A 23,107-nucleotide genomic window follows, 5' to 3' on the forward strand; every position below is an offset into this window, starting at 1 on the left:
CACAGTTGTCACTGTATTTGTGTGCAGTTACTATGGTTACAGGTGTCTCGTGCTAGATGTCTTGCTCTGCAGTAGTACAGACTGACTCACCTCAGTGAATCCAGTTAAGATTTCCAAACTCTGTCTGTCTAATCTGGTACAGTTGCTCCTGCTAACCCAGCATTACTGCGGCTACCTGTGCTGTTCGGCACATCTGGAACATCCGGAGTGCGATGTAGATTGGTGACATTAATCCTGGGACTATCCTCCTTTATAGTTACATCAGTCTCGGCTGTTTTGTTGTCACCTCTTGTTTAATTCTGTGGACTGCAGATGGATTTAGTCCATGAATCTATTTCTTGCAAGAACAGGTAACATCAAATAACATTACTGACAGGCATACAACTTTGCAAGGTGTGTCTTATGCATAGTAATACAACAGGCCAAGCAGCTAAATACTGCTCACCTGCCTCCAACTGTAGATAAAAGCTTCTCTTAGTTTTTTATGAGCTTCTGTATATTTGTGCACAGCCTTTTTATATTTTTGCAGGGAAGGAGTTGTGATCTTTTTTTTATTGAATTACACTGTTAGAAACTTTGAAAGCTATTTTTTTTATAACATCCTTTGAGCTTCAGTTTCTGATTTGCCTGGGAGGCGACAAAATTCGGATATTACTCAAATTACTTACAATTAGTTACATTATTTATTCATAAGAAGTGTGTTGTATCACATCCCTAAGCAGGTGGTTGCCATCCAACACTGGTTGTAAAAATGTGAGCAGCCATTTGTCTTTAAAATGAGTAAATTATGCTAATCCTGTACTGGTGTGTTGGTGTGTTTTCCACATCATTCCTGCAGTGGAGGCATCATTGAGAGAAAAGCCCTGTTATTATTCTCTCAGTAGGTTGTTTTGCTACAGGCACCCAAAAAACCACAGGGCACGGTATCAGCGTAGCTGTCATAAAGACAGCGTGAGTCAACTCTCCTGCAATAATAAAGGACAGCCTTCCTCAGCTTCGCTACATTTCAGATCTGAGGGGTTGTCATTTTGGAAATATTTTGGTTCTGCATGGTAAAAGGCAGCGATAAAATAAGGTCACTCAGTTAAAGTCAGCTGGAAAAGATATACAGAAAAAAATAGAAGTTTTTCATCTCTTCTGCTCACCTGTAGAGTTGTCCTTAGCTATCAATTTAGACACTTATGGAGACTGAAAACAGACAGAGACAGTGACAGTGAAGGAGTGGTGGGGGTGTGTGACTAGGGCAGCATTCTGTATCTTGTTTTAAGTTTTTTTTTTTTTTCCACAGTGAGTTTTTTGCACTGGATACTACAGATGCAAATTTCAAGTAATCACTAAAATATGATGGAAAAAATAAAATGCATGTTTTTTTTTAAATATATAATAGCACTGTTTTTAAATTAATGCAAAATGGTAGCATATAAATAAAGTACATGAGCAATACACTGAATAAACAGTTTAAATTATAATGACAAAATAATGCCCTTCAGTTAAATTTGTGGCGCTGCAATTTCTTTTAACTGCTTATCATTAAATGACAAGACAAATTCAAGTTATTAAATGTCACAAATAATGCTGTACAACTTCCAGGGCAGAAATTAGATGTGCTACATGTGCTGTGCATTTTAGCACCTAAACCCGTTTGTATCTACAGTTATGACTGGCTTTAAAGAGCTGTTATCAGGTAAATATAAGATAGGTCACACCAATCTCCAGGCATCATACGTCAGTCTTCCAAAGTCTTTCAGTCTTTCAAAAAAGGGAGGACGTCGATTACCAAGTTTGTGACTTTTGTTTTGATGTTGATGGGAAGGACTGCTGTAATGTCCCCAGAGTTCGCATTTTAACTAACACTGTGCAAATGGTGCTAACGAGCAGTGAAAGGGGCTGCTTGTTTATTCTATGTGTGCAGCCTCTAAGTACACACACCTGTAATGCAGCAAAACAGCAGAACATTTTCTGACAGATTACACCACACGTCCCAGTGCAGATGGATGTGGACTGGGACCAGGAGGGATCAGTGAGTGCTGTAAGGGGCTGGCAGCCAGTCGCAACCAGTCAAATAATTTGCTTTTCTTTCCTAGTAACAGACGTTCTATTTGGTAAATTCATGACAGCCAGATTGGTCCTGAGTGAATCTGCCACAAGAGGAAACCGGCTGATGTGCGTGAAGCACAGAATCACCACCTCTGAAAATTGTGCACCTGTAGCCCACGGTTTGTCCAACGCTGTGCGTAATTTTAATGAAAAATGTCTGGTGCTTGAGGGATTTCTATCAAAGTCCAAATTCTACCTGAGCAAGGTCTAAGACCCGCTCATGGCTCATGTGTCATCCTCCATTACATAAACAGATCCCTCAGAATTACCTGAGTATATATAATGAAAAGGTCATGTTCAATCCTATCCTCGCTGTCCCTTTCAATCCTGTCCTCATTTATCTTTAATGGTGTCCCTGTATGCAGACAGACACACACATCATTGACTTTCTGCACACTTCAGTGACCCTTGTCCACTGCGAGAGCAGAACAGATCAATACACCAGATTCTAGTAACTGGCATGACGCTCAGGAGTATCTACACTATGTGTTGGGACATATTGATATGTTATGACTCATAACCTTTTGCTTTACCTTTACTGTCTGTTGTTTTGCATGTGTCATCGTATCTCATCCCCTTGATTCTCTGTTATATACCTTCTGTTTAGTGTCCATTCATAGCTGTTTTCACTGGGCGCAGAAAGAAATACAATACAGCATGTTCTCATGAGAACATGAGAACATGAACACCAAGGGCACATCTACTCTCTGTTGCCTGGGAAATCATTTTCTCTGGTCCTACAACAAAGTAACTTCAATATCAGTTTACACTGTAAATCCTCGGTGTCTGCTTCTTGACTTATTTAATCAAACTTGTAATTATCAAAAAGAGATTTTTCAATCCGTGTACATTTGTGCTCTCCGGGGCGGGGGGGGAGTTTTGGTTCCGAATGACAACATCTGAACTGCAGTCTGATTGGTGCAATGTCTGTGTGACCAGGAACACAGTATTCGATCAGCTGGAGGCTAATGTTGTCAGTAATTGCTTAGTCCAATAAGTACTAACTGCGTTACTCTGTGGCTCCATGTGTCGCTGAGGTTACTGTAATACCAGCTTAGAGACCTACTCCTCTCTGTAATGCAAAATGACCACAGCACTGTGTGCAGGAGCTGCAATTATCAAGTTTGCATCCAAATTTAGAATAAACTTTAACAGTATTTTCAGAATTTCTGGCCAAAAAAACTAAATGATCGACAACTGTTTTGCAAATACTAGGAGCTGAGCAGAAGAAGAAGAGGGTGCAAAGAAAAGACCTGATTAAAAGACCATCAGACCTCAAACACTGAAAAGTCAAGTGAAAAGTATTATTGGTTATTGCCTTTACAAATTTAAAGAACATTGCAGTCTTCTCTTCACAGACGCTTTCTTTCACTACCATTTTTTGCATTCTGTAACAAATGATGTTTAGGTCACATGATTCATGTATGTCATGATTTTTTTCCACTGTCTGTTTCCACGGCTCCTTGTTCATTTTGTTTGTATCCATACACCAACTTTTCCATCTCAGCCAATATTGCAATATTTCAACTATTTCAATTCTAGTTGGGGCTTTTATACTCAAATTGAAAAGCTCATAATAACCGATGGATGAAAACAAACTAAATGACCAAGCAGATGTTAAAATGAGATTAACAAAATGTAATGTCTGGTGGCTAACAGTGCTAACATCAGGTCCACTGTTTCAGTGGGCTATAGTAAGCCGAGCTTGTTAGCTTCCACTTTCCAACTTCATAACAAGATGGGTCCTCTCAAATGTTCAGTGTGGTAAAGAAACAGACACTTAAATCATTAATGGTTGGTCACTAACACTGTGTGGGCTTGTTAAAAAAGAGGAAGTCAATGCTGTGTGTCAACATTCCTACACTGAACACTGATGTACTTGCGTTTGTATACAGTATGTTCTGGTCCTTTCTCCTCTTTGTCTTCCATTTCTTTCCTTCCATCCTCTCTCAGTACCCCTCCAGACTCGTGTCGCATTATATGTTTGTATATGCTTAATGTCCCTCTCTCCTGCTGTGTAGCTTAATCTCCCTCTTCCTTCATCTCTGCAACAGCAATTACTGAGACAGAGTAAGCTGAGTGTGTTAAAAACAGAGGTTTATACCTCACTTGTGTAGTGTAGAACATACAATAACATTTTTAAATTAAATTGGATTTAATAACCTCATGGAAATAAAATGACTTTGTATTTTTTATAGTTTATAGCCTAATACATTCCAATTCCTTATTAAACCACAAATATTATGGATATCTTGCTTTTACTGAGGATTTAAGCCCATTTGCAGAAGTGCTGTTTATGGTTGTCCATGCAAAAAAAGAATCTGATTTAATGTGCTGTTTTCAGACAGCTAAAGATTAAATCTGTACTACAAGGACTTCAAAAGCTCATCTTACTCCTCACTACGTCTATTTAATTCCAGCATAGGAAATGCTTCTTCTCCCCTTCCTCACTTTGACAGCATTAATAAAGTCAGAGGCTGGCAGAAGCCCTATGGCACAACCTTGGAGACGCTTCCTTAATGGCTGATCTGTTGATGGCGTTGGAGGCATTTCTGGTAGTGGACCAGTGAGGCCTAAAATGAGCAGTGACATCCAAAGAGAAGATTACTGGGTTAGTGTAATACGTGCTCACCAGCCATTAGTACGCACCAGGCATCACTCTCTCTGGTTGGCTGAATAAATCTTCTTAGCCTGTCGATTCTCAACAGAAAAATTCTAAAGTATCTGCCCAGTGGAATGAAGCGAGGTACGATTTCCACTCTCATTATAGGGTACATTTTTTACACTTAAACGGGGACAGTGTTGTTCTTAGCCTTTTTGCAACACTTGGTGAGATCTTTGCTTTACGGCATCCCATCTATATCTTAACCAACTTTAAAGTGTAGCCCTGGATTACATCAGCTGAAGCTGAAAGTGTTTTAATCACTTTTTGGAGTCAGCCCTGAGCGTGTACATTGGACAGCTTTGCTGTCAAAGACTTGTAACTACGTAAAGCTACGATGACATAAGATGAAATAAGGCCCAAGATGAAAAGTCACTGAATAATCCTTTAAAACAGATTCAATAAATCCTGGGTGACCACAGGGTCAGTATTTATTACCGTCGGCGACGGCGTGGCTGGTATTGTTTTCACCTTGTGAGTCTGTGTGTGTCATCATGGTATATGACACCACCACGTGAGCGGTTCAATGTCCTTTTAAAAAATATATAATAATCTATATCAAACTTGCTTTAGACATCAGCAGTTGTATATGTGACGGTGTTTTGATATGAAATGAAATAAAATAGGATATGATGAGATGATATGAAATAAATCAATTCTAAAGGCTTGGTCAGACCATGAAGTGGCACTTCTGCAGATGTCATCTAAACGCTAACACCATAGGCAGCCAGAAAAGTGAGTAACAGCAGCACAGTGATGGAGCTAACTACCTTGCTAAGTGACAGCAGGCACGCTCTGTAGCTTGGTCACTAAGACAACAGTTTAATAGCAGTTTGATCATGAAATGGATCCCATAAACATCTATAAACTGCACCTCCTTTGTGGCAAAATGTCTCTATATAACTTGATAATATTGCATTGATGTTTAATATGCCACATATTTATAATGAACTGAACTGGTCCAACATCAGTATGTTAAACATGCCACACTTAACAATAGTTCGCCTTCTTGTGTTTTCTCACAGTGACTTGTATGACTTCTACCACTATTTCTACATGCTGACCAACGTCCTGTTCTACGTCAGCTCAGCCATCAACCCCATCCTCTACAACCTGGTGTCAGCTACCTACCGCCAGATCTTCTTCTCCACGCTGCGCTACTTCTGCATGCCCTGCCGACACGCACCCAGGAGGCATCCCCACCCCCTGACCCGCCACTCCATTAGCATCTCCAGCAACCACACCCTCTCCACCAACATCATCAAAGAGACGGCATACTGATCGAGCTGCAGTGGAATCCACTTTCTCACACTAAAAATCCATTCCATTGCCGCTCTGTGATTACTGGTCCAACATCATAAAGGAAATTCTGGTACTGGATTGCAGACTGTTGTAGCAGAGGTTAATCCAGCACTGAGGTCACCATTATTGTCATGTGGGGTCAAGTGCCCACTCTGAGGCCTCTTTGGTTCCATTACAGATGCACATTTTACCATGCGTTACTGTATCTTTATTCAGCATAACATTTTTGTGAAATAAAAAAAATACATAAAATAAAATAATATAAAATATGACAGTGGAAGAATGAAAAAAGAAAGGAAAGGTGGAGATAAACAGAGTTAATCCTTAAAATAAAAATTGATGTGTAAATGTTTTATACAATATATTTCTATGTACATGTTTTTATTGGACCAATCATTCACACTTGCTTGGTGCTATACAGTATAAATGACTCTGCTGTTTCAATGTTTTTAAGCATCAGCTTCTAAAACCCCTGAAAGTACTTTCTCTGTACAAAAAAAAAAGAAAAAATAATAATAACAATAATGAATGGCCTCTGGTAATACTTTCACCTCTACAAAAATCCTGATGTAAGCCTCCTTTGTGCTACTTTGGGTGAGCATCTGTGGATAAACGTGGCTTTGATGTTCGAAAAAAGGGATGTGAAGAGAGGGTATTTCTCCTTCTTGGATCTGAGTTGCACTAACAGCAGTGTCGGAAGAATCTCTTGCATCATTGCCATTCGCTTCTCTTGCTTTTTAACAAAAGGTGTGTCCACATGACGCTAGTATGAAGACAGTCTGGCAGAGTGGAGGGGTCTTTGTCACACTGTTCAGACTCTAAAATATGAATGCAGTGGGATTTGAGAATAGTGCAGACACTATGATTACCTCTGGCAATAGATGTCTGCATTCATAAAAGCCTTTTGAAAAAGTGGGGTAAGTGGGTAGACAGAGGATAAGTGGCTGTAATTGATTATTTGAAGTATTTGTACACAACGGTAGTAACCATGTGGAGCAAATAATCCATGGTAGTGATGAATTGATGCAGAGACACAAGCATGCTTACCTGGAGCATAATGTTGGGCCTGTGGGAGCAGATAAAGGAGCACTTCAACAGCCACAGAGCCTGCACTCTAATGGTTTCCCACCAGCAGCTGCTTGAGAAATCAGAGGCAGGCAGAGATCTGGGGACTCCAAGTTTTCCATTAGAAGGAATACGAGGATGTGAAACAATCTGGACTCTTCTTCAGCTAAGGCACAGAAAGATTGCTATGGAGGATTAGAGAAATGCAACTGCATATCACCATGTGCCAGCAACAGCATTTTGAAAGGCCAAAATTTAATTGGGTTGCACAAGATGCTTTGATGGTCTTTTTCTGGTGTAAAATTTCAACCTGAAGTGCATTTCTTCTTCTTCTTCTTCTACCCTTCTACAAATCATTATTAGCGCACCATCGCAGTAACCCTAGGAATTATGTACATTTCCGCCCCTCAACATTTATGTCCAGTGCCAGTGTTCAGTGCCACTGCAAGAAGTTCTGTGCCGTTTATTTAGTGAGACAAAGTAAACGTGTGGATATTAAGGTGTCCACAGACCTGCAGTTAATGTTTTTATAAACCGATCTTTCCCTAACCCTAACCAAGTGTTGGTAAGTTTGCCTAAACTTACCAAAAAAAAGTGACTTTATTTTTCACAACCATGGCCGCTCACCAACCTTAATCATACCCTAACCTTCACCTTGACCAAGTGTTTTAGTTGCTTAAAGTTTTAGTCGATTAAAGTCTATTAATCAAATACAGATAATGGTGGACATAGGAAGGACAAAGCATAGTGTATCTGTGTAAAGATAAAAAAAAAAACAGAGAGAGGTAGTCAAACACCTCAGACTGTCGGTTACAGAGAGTCACAGAAAGATGTGGAGGGTGGAAGTTTCAGACATTTTTCAACGATCACCTCAGCTGAAGCACACTGTCGCCTTAACCATAAACAAACCTCAACCAGTGTTTATTTGCCATGATCGCAATCTTTCCATCACCTTAACCATGCCGTACTTGTTATGTGCAGATGTTGTATAAAATAAGAACTCTGAAAACCTTAGCAATGCAACTTCGAGCTGCTGTGTAATACAAATTTAAGCTACTGTATAGGCAAACTTAAGCAGTACCTGATTATACACACAAAATGCCACTGAGAACAGGTAATGTACTTATGAGCGGGATCTGTTGTATTGGCAAGCTAAACTGATTCTTGTCCAGTAATGTGACGTGTTGCATGTGTTGTCAGTGTTCTGAGGCATAGGTGTACACAGTATGTAGAGTGCGAGGATAATGCTTTCTCTATATGTTCCTACATGTATATTCCACACAGAGTATATGTAACTTACAATTTAGGTTACTTGTGGATTTGCTTCTGCACAGGTCACTTATTCTGTGTTTCTTGCTTTAATACAAACAGATGGATCGATGAATCAATAGCACTTGACCGTTTTATTCACCAGAGGTTGTTTTCAGCTGGTACTGATTGAACCCAGGCTATTTACACCGATTTTAATATGCTACAAAGAGATATCAATGGATTTCATTTTAAAAGTCTATACTAATGATACAGTGCCACAGTCACAGCTGCTGAATCGTTGAGTGTTTGCACTGCTTATGCTACTGAAGTCCTGCATTTCAATGTGTTTTTATGTTTGCCAACTTAAAGACCAAAGATTGTGTACATTTACCATGAGTGTAAACAGAGTCCCAAGAAGGAGTGCAGGAAGTTGACATCACTTAGGTCTTTAACCAAAGTAATGGACAAGGTGGACAGTTTTGACCTGATGATGGCATTAGATGAGAATCCATGGGATAACCAGGGTTATTACAGTTCAACCTGAGGGGAACATGAAGGTCTGTACAATTCTTCATGGTAATCCATCCAATAGCTATCGAGATATTTCAGCCTGGACCAAAGCGGTGGATCAACCAACAGACAGAGTCATCCATAGAGCCAGCTGCTAGCATGAATGATGAATTAAATCAAACTTTTACATCAAAACACAGTTGTTGTGTAAAAAGATTACCAACAATTCCACTTATGTATATTCATCATTTACCACCTCAATGCATTAGAATAACGTTTGCTTGCTAACCCTACAATATGCCCCTGTACCTTTGTTATACTGTAGTAAATACTAAACACTCCTGCCACTTTCTCAATGCATGTCAAAGCAGTAAATTGCCAAAAAATAAAAGCTCATCCTTTGTGTATTATTTTTATTCTATCATAACTTCTAGTTTTTAATATCTTATAATGTACATAGTTATCATTGGTGACAGTTACTCACAGTGCTTTGTATTGGTTGATATGACTCTGTGTTCCTGTACAGTAAATGTGTTGTTGAATCTGTGGAGGCTTTGGCCGCTTTACTGTATATATGCTCCAATAAAACTTCATCCAGGCCAAAACATCAGATTCCTTTTCCCGCAGGTTCATCAGACAGCCTCAGTGAATATGGAAAAAATACTGTACATCCCTTTAAATTGACAAACTATTCAGTCTGCACATGCAGCAGCAGTTTTCTGTACTCTGGACTTTGCAGTACAGACCATGGATGTATTATAACTTGAATGTGTCTTGGCCCAGTGTTCATTGTATTTAAATCAATGGAGTATTTTGCCTATTTTACGTGATGATTAAGATCAGCTATGTTTAACTGTGTATCACCTGTATCTCCAGCAGAATGTTATTTCATTTCATTATTAAAAGAAAAAATAAAAGTGCAGAGATATATAAAATATATAAAACTGATGCACTGACTTTGCTGTTTACAGGTTTTGTCTCCACTGTCTTATTGCTCCCACACAGTCTAACTCACAGGTATGTAAGGCTATACAATGAGAAGCACACACATACACACATGCATGCGTGCACATGCGCGCACACACACACACACACACACACACACACGCACACTCCCCACTTAGCAGAGCAGCGTTTGACCTTTTCTAAAGTACACTCATGACAATTAATAGCTGTAGGCTTAAAGAATGTCACTCAGAAAGCACATGCATCCAAGCCCAGAGGGTTGTTGCCTTTTTAAACAAGCCATATGTCTTACTGGAGACAATAACTGAGGAATAACATGGGACATTGTCATGTTGTCCCCTGTGAATTAGGTAATCGAAGCCCCTAAACAAAGCGAACAGAAAATATCAGCTTTTATGGCTGACACTGTTTCTTTCTCTCTGTTGTCCAATGGGATGAGGGCAGCAGCAGGCCTGGCAAAGAAAAACCAGCTAAATAACTAGAATGGTGTGAACGGTTGCTAAATCTCCTGGGACAGGATTATAAGACAGTGTTGTATATAGTGGATAAGTGGTGGCATAGACCTCCTCCTCCGTTGAGGGATGGGTTCTCTACTTTAAATTAAATAGCCAGTTTTCCACCAGCACTTAAACGCAGAATTTTCATTTGTAAATGAGTTGAGATGGAAACGGTCACATGGTCATTTTTGGACACTTATAAACACAGGAAGCTTTTCGAAAGCAAAAATGACCAAATCTATGAAGCTAACCCTAACCCTAACCATAACCCATATTTATGAATTGATTTTGCATGTGTTTAGATTGCTTGGTGTTTGTGATCACTGTATCCCAGGATCAATCACTCCCGTCCACTGTAAGACATGAAGTAAAACTACAGACCATCTTGCAGTGGGTTCACACCAGCTGCAGTGCTAGTCAACATGAGTACTCAGTAGTTATTACTACATTCTTAAATCAGTTCTCACTACTCATGGGTCGGACCACAGCCATCTTTGAACTCATCCTATATTCTAATCTCACACACTTGATAAGTTTTGTTATTGCACAGCTGTGATGTTACCATAGTGACAAAATTTGTCCACAGACAGACAGACAGACAGACGGAAGCCGTTTTCACATAGGAACTATGGTCAATGTCCAGAGAATCAGGTCTGGATGTTATACAGACTTTGTAATAGGGAGCTGGCAGGGTAAAGTTCATTTTATGTGCAGTTCAACTGATCCTGTTTGCGTTCTCACATTGCTTTCAGGGCTGCAGTGCATGTGTGAAAGCAGACAGACAGACACATATAAACACCTGCCAAACAACTGAAAATCATCTCAGTGGTAAGTCCCGCTACAAACATCCTACATTCACAACTAAACATGTTTAATGCAGTAACATAGGTTTAAAATTGACCCTGCGAGGACAGTGAGGACTGTTGAATAAATCTGGCAGAGTTCACCTGTTTTGCTTTTGTGTTACATTCCATTGTACAGTACACACTGATTTGGCGTTGTGGCTGGTGTGATGCCATCACAACATCTCATCATCTCTAGTTTAGAAATTTTAATAAAAACTGTGCTTTTAATTTGTTTCCTTATAAATAACAATGTTCTGTTGTAAATGCGAGTTATACATTTATATTTATTCTGGGATTGTTTATTTTTTCAGTACATGAGCTAAATAAAGTAAATGTTAATGTTTGCCCATAAGATATCTAAATGCATCTTAAATTTCTGCAATATTTCACAATCTTACTTTAAATTTCTCATTTACTCTCACTGTAGAGCCTCTCTCCATCCAGTTTGATAAATGAGCTTCCTCCCCCCGTTTTGCCATGAGGAGCTGGACGTGAAATTACAATTCTCTTCCTTGTCCATCCCTGTCCACTCTGTTCCATTCTGCCAAATGGAAATTTAAACACATGACAGACCACAACAAACCAGTCTATATATCACCCCTGAGTGGGAGAATGCTTTCCTTAATGACTAGCCGTGGAATTCAAGAGGCAGCATTTGGATTGGTTTATCACAGCAGGATGACATTCACACATACATACGCACACACTTAACTTGAGAAAGCGAGAAAAACTTTCCATTATGTCCATTAAAACAGGGACACTAATCAAACCATTTGGTCCATCTGAAAAACAGCTTCTCATTCTTCATGTTGTTGTCTTTTGCTTTCTTTTTTCAATTTCTTTTGTTTAACTCTCATGGTTACCCTGTGTTTTCAGACTTATTTTAATTTGATATAATTAAATGTACCATAGGAATCTGCATTGAATATAAATATATTCAATTGTATATATAGCCTATTATATTTGTGCATTTGCAGTCGGCAGAAATGTGTACTATGTACCCTGTGTGTATGTGAGTTCTTGAGCGTATGCAAGTTAAACAAAGATACTCTGCTTCAAAAATTTACAAAAGGCCACAGCTGATAAGAGTTTCCTCATATTTCTGTTGCTTGTTTTGCATCATGAAAGGAGCGAAGAGGAGAGTTCACTTTTCCCAACAGAACCCAACTCCTGTAGCATAAATTCCACCTAGCTCCCTGGAAATTATCATTCCTGGGGGTAATTGGAAAATACCACGAATAAGAAGTGGATCTAAGCTTCGAGTCGTTGGGAACAACCTGTTCCTTAGATAGAAGGAACCATAATCCCTCCATTCTTTGTCACTCAGTCCTACTTACCCAGCTCCAGGAAAGACCTTTACTCATTCCTGCACTAAGCTGCTGTACAGTAGAGACTTGTGTTAGGGTTGCTGGTCAGAATGAATGGCATGACAGTTTACAAAGCAGCCTTGCAGGCAGCGAGGTGATGCACTGCCGTTTGTAGCCCATCTGACACTAAGGCGTGACGCTCATGATGATGCATTGCAGCCTGCGAGGCAGAGGGTGTTGTCGCTCACTGACACTAATCCATCCAAGTACCACAGAAAATTCACATGAAAGAAAAGAGTCGCAGACGCTTTTATTTTCCCCTTCTCTCATGTAATTAATCTCCTGCAGTGGATTAGTACATTTTTTTTATACTCAACATCTATTTTTCAAAATCCAAAAGCTGAAACACAAAGGCTACTTTTGTGCTTATTTACACTGAAAATTGCAGGCATATATTAGGTTAATTCTTGTAGGGGAGTTGCGGTTTAAGTAGAAACATTTGAAAGATTTAAAGTGTCAGATGAAGTGTCATGCTGAAAGCAGCAGAAAGCATGGGGAATTTCCATTCAAGCTTTATATGGAGCTGAATTGTCATTTTTGCATGTTGAAGTGAAAATGGCAAATAGTTGGTATGCAACAGTAATGACAGTGAAAATGTCAGCTGTAGAGTAAAAGTTAATGTCCATTGATCTGTAGAGACTGAAGTCAGCTGAAGTGTAGAAAATGAAAGTAGCTGTCAGCAGAAGAATAAAAAACTGTTCAAGAGTTAGTTGATGTGTAGGGGCAGCTGAAGTGTTAATTGAAATGTACATGTGTAGATGAAAGCAACTGAACTGTCAGTTGATAAAAGGAACTGGATTCCAGCAAGCTAAATCAACAGAGAAAGTTGAAGTGTGTGCACTGAAAATATTTAGGTCCCAGTTGGTACATAAGGGGTAACAGCAGTTAAAATGCAGAACTGAAGTTGAATTGATTGAAGTTGAAGAGCTAGTGTGTCTATCTATATCTATACACACACACACACACACACACACACACACACACACATATATATGTAGGCTTATATATATATATATGTGTGTGTGTGTGTGTGTGTGTGTGTGTGTGTGTGTGTGTGTGTGTGTATATATATATATACACACACACACACACACATATATATATATATACATATACATATGCAGTGACATTTCAGTCAGCTTGTAGGGTTCTGATTAGGGTGTGCTGTGCAATGAATGTAGTTGAAATGTCATTTGATGAGATTTAACAAGATTAAAGTGTTGATTTGTAGAGAGTGAAAGCAGCTGAAATGTCAAAGTGTAACCACTGATAGCAGTTAAAACGTCTGCTTAACTCTTACCACCAGCTGCATCACACTCTGGCTGCTCTCCGGCTCATTCGTGGTTCTATTTTCATGTCCACTGGAAATGTTTTGGGATTGGAGAGTCTTGTTCTTCAGCAGTCACATTTCTAATGTAGTTCAGATTTGCTTTGCCGACATTCTTCTTCTTCTACAAGCTACTGAATACACGTTTGCAGTTTATTTAGGTGCTAACAGATGCTTGTTGTTGTACTTGATTACAACAACCCTCTGTTGCCTCTAACCTTCTAATGAAGTAATGACTTCATCTGCAGTGCAACATTTTGGTATCAAGCAATATTTATGAACTGTGATCAAATTTCATACCAGTTAATGCAGTACTCAGTAGTGGTACTAATGTAGCAGTTTGTGCAGTTAGCTGAAGAATAACATCAGTTCAAGTGTCAGTTAAAGCAACTGAAGTGTCAAAGTGTAACTAGCTAAATAAAATCAGAAGTTATGAGAAATGAATGAAACTGTCCACACAGATTCCACACAGTACAGGACTCATCCAGCTACAACCTCCTCCCTCCTGAGTGCTTCAGTTTCACCGGTAACCACTGAAGTCTAATCCAAGCCTTTGGTTTTGCTTTGTGTGAAGTCTCTCTTTCTACCTGTCAGTGTAGCAGTCTCCCAGCCTTTTGTTGTTTTTCTGTGTTGTTTTTCTCCTGCCTTAAAGGAGAGGTTCATTAATAACATCCTGACTGTTAAATCAGGAAAAAAAAAATTTCTCTGAGGGGCTGCGCATCCTTCATAGGTTTGTTCCTCCTGTCCATATTATTGTGCCCCATTTAATAGATTATCACATTACCAAATAATTATGTATTGTCAGTCTACAGTAATTACTCAAGGTTTCCAAAGCCAAATACTTTGTCATTTTACAAGCAGTGTAGGAGGTTTGGAGTTTGATTTAGATGCAAAGACTATGCAGCACAGTTGAGGTGGATAAATGAATGATCCTGTCATTCAGGTTACTAAAAAACATCAGAATAATGGACCTGAATCCAACTAAGGCTGCATATTTAGCCATAAATGCATTCAGTGTGAGGAGAGTCAGCCAAATGTCATGTTTCTTGATTTCCTATTAATTTGCCTCACTAGCTGAGTGAATGAGCCATGACTCTCCTCTTCATCCCCGAGGGTAGACTTCTCTACAGTGAAGAAAACCACCCAAATAAAAATACTAATTAAAGCAGAAAAACTTAAATATAAAGATGCATGACAAAGGATGTACAGAAGAGGGAAGGAGGAGGAAAAAAGAGCCTGTGAAACAGGAAAGACAGCTGGACAACCTGAGAGGAAGAGATCCAGACAGAGAGAGAGAGAGAGAGAGAGAGAGAGAGAGAGAGAGAGAGAGAGAGAGAGAGAGAGATTTGGTCAAGCGTATGAACAGCATGTTACTGCCCAGTCACTGGAGGTAGGTAAATCAACACAGGAGGTTTCCAAATCCAACCTCTGGGAATTTGCACAGCAAATTGTTTTTAGAGCCAACACAGGAGCTTAGAGATGGCTTTCCCACAGGTTTCCATGAGGGAGCCGTCGCTCTCATTAGCCGCAGTTGGACAGAGGAGGGAAAGCAGTCAAATAGAATGGCCGGGTCACGGACCAAAGACTCACTAACATTCCTCACTATTCTTTTTACACTTCACTGTTTCTCTGTCGGCCTACAGGGTTTCCACAAATTGCTTAAACTTAAGGCTGGAAAATAATTTACATCTGCTACAGAATATCAGAAAATAACAGACTATGCCAAATGTAAAGTATCTGCTGCATATAAAACTTACTGCAATGTAAAATTGGATTTTAGCCTATTATTGTTATTATTTTATATAGTTTTTCCATCTATACTGTGTAAATGTAGGAATAATTGTAGGAATTATTGGACATGTGAAGACTTGATGTTTCTACTAATCAACATCCATTTAGGGAGACCAGAGGTTTTTCTTCCCCCCTTTCCAAATGGCAATACGAATCCAGCCTGGCCTCACATAGTTGTCATACTTTCTATTTTCTGTGGTTTAAATAAACATCCAGGCTGTGCAGAGTTGGTGTTAGAATAAAATATCCAAGGGGGCATGAGGCGTATAGCGGGGGGGCAAATTACTGGCAAGTGGCAGTCATGCACAGTGAAACCATCCGGTGGTATGCTCCCCGGGAGAGCATTTTAGGGGAAAAAAATCATAAACACAGTGCACTCTGCTTCTCTGACAAAAAACTGAAACAAAATTTTTGTGTGCAGGTGAGGGAGAACAGTGAATGAAGTGCAGGGGCACGAGGGGCCCACGATGCCCGCTGCATGGTTTCCTGTGAATCCCACATGCATGTGAAGGTATGCAAGTGAATCCAATGCAGGAACTAGAGAGAGGCAACTAACAAATGTAAATACTCAAAAATGAGGTCTGACTTTGTGAAAATCTTATACATTATAACATAAAATACATTTATGTTGTGACTATCAAACAGTATAGAAATTCAATTTATATAATATTGTAATTAATGATTTGCTGACACTAACAAAAACACACTTTAATGGGAAAAAACTTTGGATAAGGGCTTATTGCCAGCAGTGGAATCAATACTATAATTGAGAATGTTTTTTGTATTGTTCCAATCAAGGAAGTCAAACATTATAATGATGCAAAGAAAATTTGATTGGATGTGAACAAGTACATTTATCATTTCAGTTCAGAGGTAACACTCTTGTCTGTGATGAAATAGAGCCGAGTTTGTTTCTTAGTCTCCACCACAGACTTTTGCATGAATCCCCCTCTTTTGTTCTCACTGTATTAAATTTACCTTTATTTAAATGACCTCGCATTCATACCCGCATACACGCACACACACCTACATGTTGCATGGTTTCAATAATGTCTGTAAGAGTCTGAATTATGGTCTGTGCACAGACGCTTTTATTCATGAAACAATCCATAAAATCTCATACTTCAGTAATATTTTCAATCTTATACTCTGTACGATGGGGTTATTCACAGGTTCAGTAACAGCCCTCAGAGAAGAGGCGGTGCCACGGTGTTCCTTATACAGCCTACAGCTGTAAGGTAATTGAAATTGACTGCTGGATAAATGCCATTTTATATTCAACTGGTCTGTACTTAAAACGTTTCAGTACAGACCAGTGATATTTAAGGCAAAATGATAAGAATAAAAAGTACCAAACAGTTTCTTAAAACAGAAGTTTCATCACATCATTGAATCTAATGGAGAGAACATGAAACCAGTTCCTTAAATCCCACAGTATCATTATAATGTGAACATTTGCAACCTGCCAAACGTTGTCTCAGCTTTAGGAGATAAGTCTGCACAAATGTCTCTCTGAAAAGTATGAAGTTGGTGACTCAGCAAGTATTCAACATGAAATCCTTTTTAGGATAACACAGGCATATTTAAAGGTATTCAAACCCACAGTTATATTTACAGTCAGTGTTTCACACTGCTCTATCCCTGAAGCCTAGTAAAAGTGCTGAATGTATTTCACATAAAACATTGATTTTTAGAAGAATCTGAAATCTTTCATCATTTGAATCCATGTTTGCTTGGTTTCTCTGTTGCCTCTGTTGGCTCACAGCAAAAACTCCACAGGATACCTCAAAACAATATGTTTTGAGCCACAGAATTTTTTCTGTCTTGGGATCTGGCTTTATGGTGCACATCACTCAGTACATAGTGCACACCTCTTCCTTTTACAGACTAGAAGCAAACAGACAAAAGCCCCAGATGTGCCACAACCTCTGGTTTATCTCCAGGTTTTTCAGTCAGATGTCTCAGGTTGATTCCATAAATGCACAGACAAGAGCTCTACGTTTCGAGCCACTTGTGAGCAGCAGAAGCTGTGAAACTGTAAACACAAGTTTGACATATCATCACCTTAAAAAGTTGTTGTTAGTGTGTCAACTAACATGTTAACAGTTGTGTATTTCAGCTGACAAAGAGCATTCATTTGGAGTATTTGTATCCACCCATGAACATAAGTCTAGTATCTAGTATTCACTGTCTGTTGAGAGGTGAACCAAAACTGCAGCTAAAAGACACTATAAAGCTCCACAGAGCTGAGGGAAACACATGGTCAAGTGATAAGTCTAAGTGCATTCATCACTACGAGCAGCCCCTTTCACATTACACATGGTCAGTTCTATCATTGTTAATGTTAGAGTTAAAGAGTAGTGCAGCCTTAAGGTTTATATCAGGCCACAGGTATATTTTCAAACTTACAAAAAAGTCAAATTAATAGGAGCTAAGAGAAAATGACTAACTTTATCTCTGGAAGGTGAAGTACTTTTCATTCGCCCACCCTGATATGAAATCCCAAAACATCGGTACAATATTACATTTCTTGAACACATAAACCAGTTGTAAAAAGGATGTAGCAGCTTTAATATATCATGAGCTGACTGATAAGGGAGTTTATCAGTAGAGTTGGAGCTGGCAACATATTGGTAGCAGAGAGCACAGGTGCCACATTCTCCAAGGACTTCAACATTTTCTTCAACACTTCTTTAATTTCTTCCAGAGTCCAGAGGGTGAGACGTTCACTTGTTCATGGTCACTTGTTCATAGTCTGTGGCTGCAATACAACAGTACCAACAGAAATCCAATGTAAGTTATGAATCTGTCTGTAAGTTGTTTTCCTTTATTATTTTCTCAATATACTTTTCTGCTATCTCCCCGCTCTCCTGCTCCTGCTTTGTAGGATATATCCCGTGAGAAACATCAGCTCAGCAAGATGCCGCGTAGCTCATTGTCTCACCTGGAGGTTTCAGGAAGGAGTGTTTGCAGCAATACGAGATACAGGAAGCTCATGCGTCAGGGCTAATTAACGCCTTTTAGCTTGCTGAAGACACTTCATTAACGCACACATTAAACAGCTCTCACAGACAAATTTCTAAAATACACACATGCTCACATCCGCACACAGGTTATTAATCTCAAGCGGAGGTTCCTTCTCATCTACTAAGACTGCAGTACAGGCATACACATGAACATCAGCAGTTACAGTAAAATACCAAGAAATCCTCATGTAATCGAAGTCTCAATACACTGTTTGAATACTCCAAATCCTTTGACCCAACATATGATAGTGAAGTTAATAAAATTAACTTAAAGCAGTGCACTCGTGGCTCTGGTTTAGAGGTAGCATGGTCCTCATGACTAATTACACTCCAGTGGAAATCAGCATGTGTCACCCCGACTCAGAGCTTGGGCAACAAGAGCTATTTCATCAAGAGATTTTGCTTCCAGATCATTACATTCACACTGCATGCTTTGTAGAGGAGCGTGGCTGTTTCATCAATTAGAAAGAAATTCAGAAGTCAATACAGCCTAAAGACTCCCTTCAGTCAAAGAGAAAAGTGTAAGAATCCAAAATGAGAAAAAACAGGTCCTCCATATTAAACAATAAGATGCTTTGTATATTGTATTAACTTAGTTTGTTAAGGCCAGCAGACCCTTGTCAGCATTTTTAAATAAATAAAATACTAATTACTTGGTTACATTTTTGAATCTGCCAATAAGTCCAGATGATCTAGATTTAGATTAGATAGAGATAGTAGATTTAATGCTATATTGTGTTTTGCATTGGGAGTTTCACAGCTCTCATTGTGTAACGTTGTAACTCACCACTCGTTTGCAAAAACATGACACAGATTACGAATTTGAGAGCACGGTCTGTCAGCTGTACGCATGTTAATTTGTGCTAAAATATAAGTTATACATAAATCATTGTGCAAACTGTTTGACAGTTACATGAAGTACGTAATACAGATTAAGTATAAATGTGTTGAAAGAGAGACCTCACGAACTGAAATGATGTGAAATTACAAGAAAAGCTCACATGCAATCCAAAATAAAGATAGAAGAAATTGCTATTCTCAGAAAAGCATGTGTGACATAAGAGAGAGACAAAGCGAATGTGTGACAGAGTGTAGGATGTAAAATATGATTACACATTTTTCAGGAATTAATTATATGGTAATAGCAACAGATGGAATATACGGCAGGACTGATTTGACTGGTACTGACTGCTCTGTTCTGTAATGAGACATTTATGAAACAGAAATCTTTTTTTTCCTCTAAATTCATCTGGTTCAAAACAGAAAAGACAAGAAAGATTAACAGGCCAGCTCTGTGATTATCACAGCGCTTATCAAAACTGCCCTGCCAGGTCCATTTGTAGAACACAATAAGGGGTGATTGTTTGCCACACAACCGATCAGTCATCCAGTGTCCACAAACACAGACAGACATGACATCAATGGACATAACTTTTGGTGTTGACATGGCAGGAATGAAAGCGGTCACCACAGGTCTTTGTAATCTGACATCTAACCGACACCTGCCAGCCCTGCATTTGTTTGTGTTTTCATATACACTTTTTGCACTTGTGTTTTCTCAGTGTGCATGAGAAATGTAAAGACATGAACACAGATTGGAAATGTTGAAACTGGGGCAAGGGAAAAAAACAGTTTCATAATCAGTGTGGATAAGATAAACAGGGAAATGTATATACCTGGCTGGTACTGTATAGTCACATATACATTCTCCCAGGTGTTTTCCAGCATCTTGTAAGTAAACCAAAGCCATCACCACTTATCTTGGCAAGTAAAGTGACCAGGACAGGTTTGCCCTCCTTTCAGCTAAGATCAGTGCTGTTGTTGAATACCCTGCTCCCATAACCAAATGTTAGTTGCACTGGTTTCTGGTGTTAGCTGGTTACTATCAGCTATTTTGTTGTGACTACATGCCATTGTTTCTGGTTGGTGCCGGACTTGAGATGTGAGCGGGTGAATGCAGTTCTCTGCTCGCAGCTAACCAGTTACTGCTGCCCCCAGTTTAGCTGATCTTTGCAGGCTTCACTTAAATTCCTGTCCCAGGCCTTGACCACCATATCTGCTATTACTATCATTTTCCAGCCTCCATACAATTCATTGTTTTGCTTTATTTCCACCTTCATCACATTTCCCCTGTACTAACACCGACTAGTGTGGGTTATCACCCCTTCCCACCTTTCCCCTGTCGACCAGTTACCTCCTGCTCCCACATCTGTCCCTCATCGTCTCATCAGCCCCTCAGTATCTGTGCCTGCTCATCTGCTCTTTATCTTTACAGTGCTTACTATGCCATATGATAGTTCTTTCTTGCAGCCTGTTATTGTCCCTTGAACCCTTGAGTTTTCTTTTAACATACATTTAACAGCAACCAGAGAGAGATATACTATAGTAAGTACTGCATGTTGAATTTTGAAAATTTTGCCTTGTGTTCAGATATGCTTGGTGTTTAAAGTAACTTGTAATACTGCACTTCAACTCAGATTGCTCAGAGCAAATAATCTGAGCTTCAAGGTCAGCTGCTCAGGGACAGCGTCAAACCCCTTTGCACAATCTGCCTTTTCATTGAAGGCCATTATAGAATGTAACAAGTTCCCTGATTTCTGTACTTTTACCCATGATACAAAAAAATTGACTTTAAACAACTAGACACAGACACAGTATCTGTGATTATATGTATAGACTGTATATATAGTTTTTTGTTCTTATCCATCATTCTTATCTCATCCATCAGTCCACTGGTGATTACTGCACAGTGCAGGCTGGTCAGATTTCTGTCCGTCTTGATCCTGATTTGCTGTGATGTTGCACAAATGTAGGAAGTGAAAACTTCACAAGATCAAGGCAGCTGCAGTTTTTGGAGCCTGGCTCTGCAGTTTTTTTTTTTTTCTTGTTTTTGTTTTTTTGTTTTTTTGCTTTCCTCTCGCTGTGTATTCTCACTCACTTTTAAGTTGTGTTTTGAATGTCTATAGTTTGAGACAGACTGGTCCAGCAATCGAGTCTGGGCAGCCAATTTATACACAGTGGCCACAGCAGTGCTGATTGATTTCTCAGATCTACATATCTGTGGGCAGTAGCAGCAGTTATCTGTCAAGCAGTCTCTCTCAGTCTTTTCCCTTTGTGTCTCCTGTGCTCTTTCTTTCAGCTTCTTTTCTGTCACTACCTGCTCATCTCCTCTTGTCTCTCTGTCCGTTGTCTACGCTTTGTTCTCTCTTGGTCTTTGTATTCACTTCCTGTCCCTTTCTGTCTTCTCACTTGTCTCTCCTGTCAAACTGTATCAAAAATAATACATACACCCTCTCAGAAACATGTCTCAAACATTACATAAAGAAAAATGTGTTCTATACAATACTAGATTTATACAATAATATACAACCAAATTATAACACTATAATCATGTAGTGTTTCTGTTAAATTGAGCCTGTAGATTCCTGTAATTAGCAAAGACCATATATCCGTGTGGTAATTAGGCCTCCATTGTCTGAATGTGATCAGCTCAGTCCGGTTTTGTTTTTGTTGAACAGCACAGGGACATAATGCTTATCCCGTCCTGGGCACAGTGGACAGCACCTGCTCATCCTCTCTCACTTCCATCACCTTCTCTCTTTCTTTTTATCTGTCTCCTCATCTTGTCTCTTCCCTTCCACAAAGCTGAGTTTTGACTGATGCAGTCTTTTCATTTTCGTCAGTCAGTGAAGACGTAAACACATGGCCAATTGATATTTTTATGCCAATGTTCCCTGCTTGTGGTAGAATAAACTTACATTGAAAATAAAAATGAAAACTGAAAAGAAAAGTATTTCAACTTTCTTTGAAAGTTTATCCATCTGACAATGTATGGATGAAATAAACAACTGTCTTGATCCAGCTTTTTGTCCCTGTAAGTTGTACAGTAAAAAGCTAATTAATTAATAATATTAAAATGGAAACAAATTATCCCTAAAACTCCAACTGGATCTGGCCTTTAGCTTCTCCTACGCAGAAGCGACACCAGCTGCAGCAGGATTTAACGTGTCAAATAAGCCTTACTCTGACTCTGTTAATTCAGTATTGATTTGACCTTTGCACCTCATTTAATTTTAAATTGTTCAGGACAGTCCCTGTCGTGCACTTTTCCCCTGAGGTGACTCCATATTTATGGACATTTTAAATATATGTAAACTGAAACTCTCTGTGACGCTGTCTACACTGCTACACTTCATGCACCATATGAGCACATTAATACAAAGCATGACTCACTCAAAATGTAAGGTAACCTTTATTTAATCCCTACAATTAGAGTCAAAGAAGGTTCTGTAACTTTTATCCAAAGTTATGATGACAGGCGATATGAGGCATTAGTAAAGTGGGTGTTTCCACATTTGGCTTTGTTCCTGACATTTCCTGGAAGTCACTCAGCCCTCACCA

At 39.2% G+C, this 23,107-nt stretch overlaps 1 protein-coding gene across 1 annotated transcript in view; it reads left to right on the forward strand.

Annotated features, from left to right (window-relative positions):
- ntsr1 (neurotensin receptor 1 (high affinity)) overlaps positions 1-8,173 on the forward strand; it is a 43,822-nt gene extending 35,649 nt beyond the window's left edge. The window contains exons 4-5 of the mRNA XM_041057931.1: positions 5,785-7,649; positions 7,697-8,173. Of these exons, the coding sequence (XP_040913865.1) occupies positions 5,785-6,040 (256 nt within the window). The 3' untranslated portion in view covers positions 6,041-7,649; positions 7,697-8,173. The remainder of the gene's footprint in view (positions 1-5,784; positions 7,650-7,696) is intronic.
- Positions 8,174-23,107: the final 14,934 nt, after the last annotated feature.

Source organism: Toxotes jaculatrix, chromosome 2, assembly GCF_017976425.1.
Source record: "Toxotes jaculatrix isolate fToxJac2 chromosome 2, fToxJac2.pri, whole genome shotgun sequence".
NCBI lineage: Eukaryota > Metazoa > Chordata > Actinopteri > Toxotidae > Toxotes > Toxotes jaculatrix.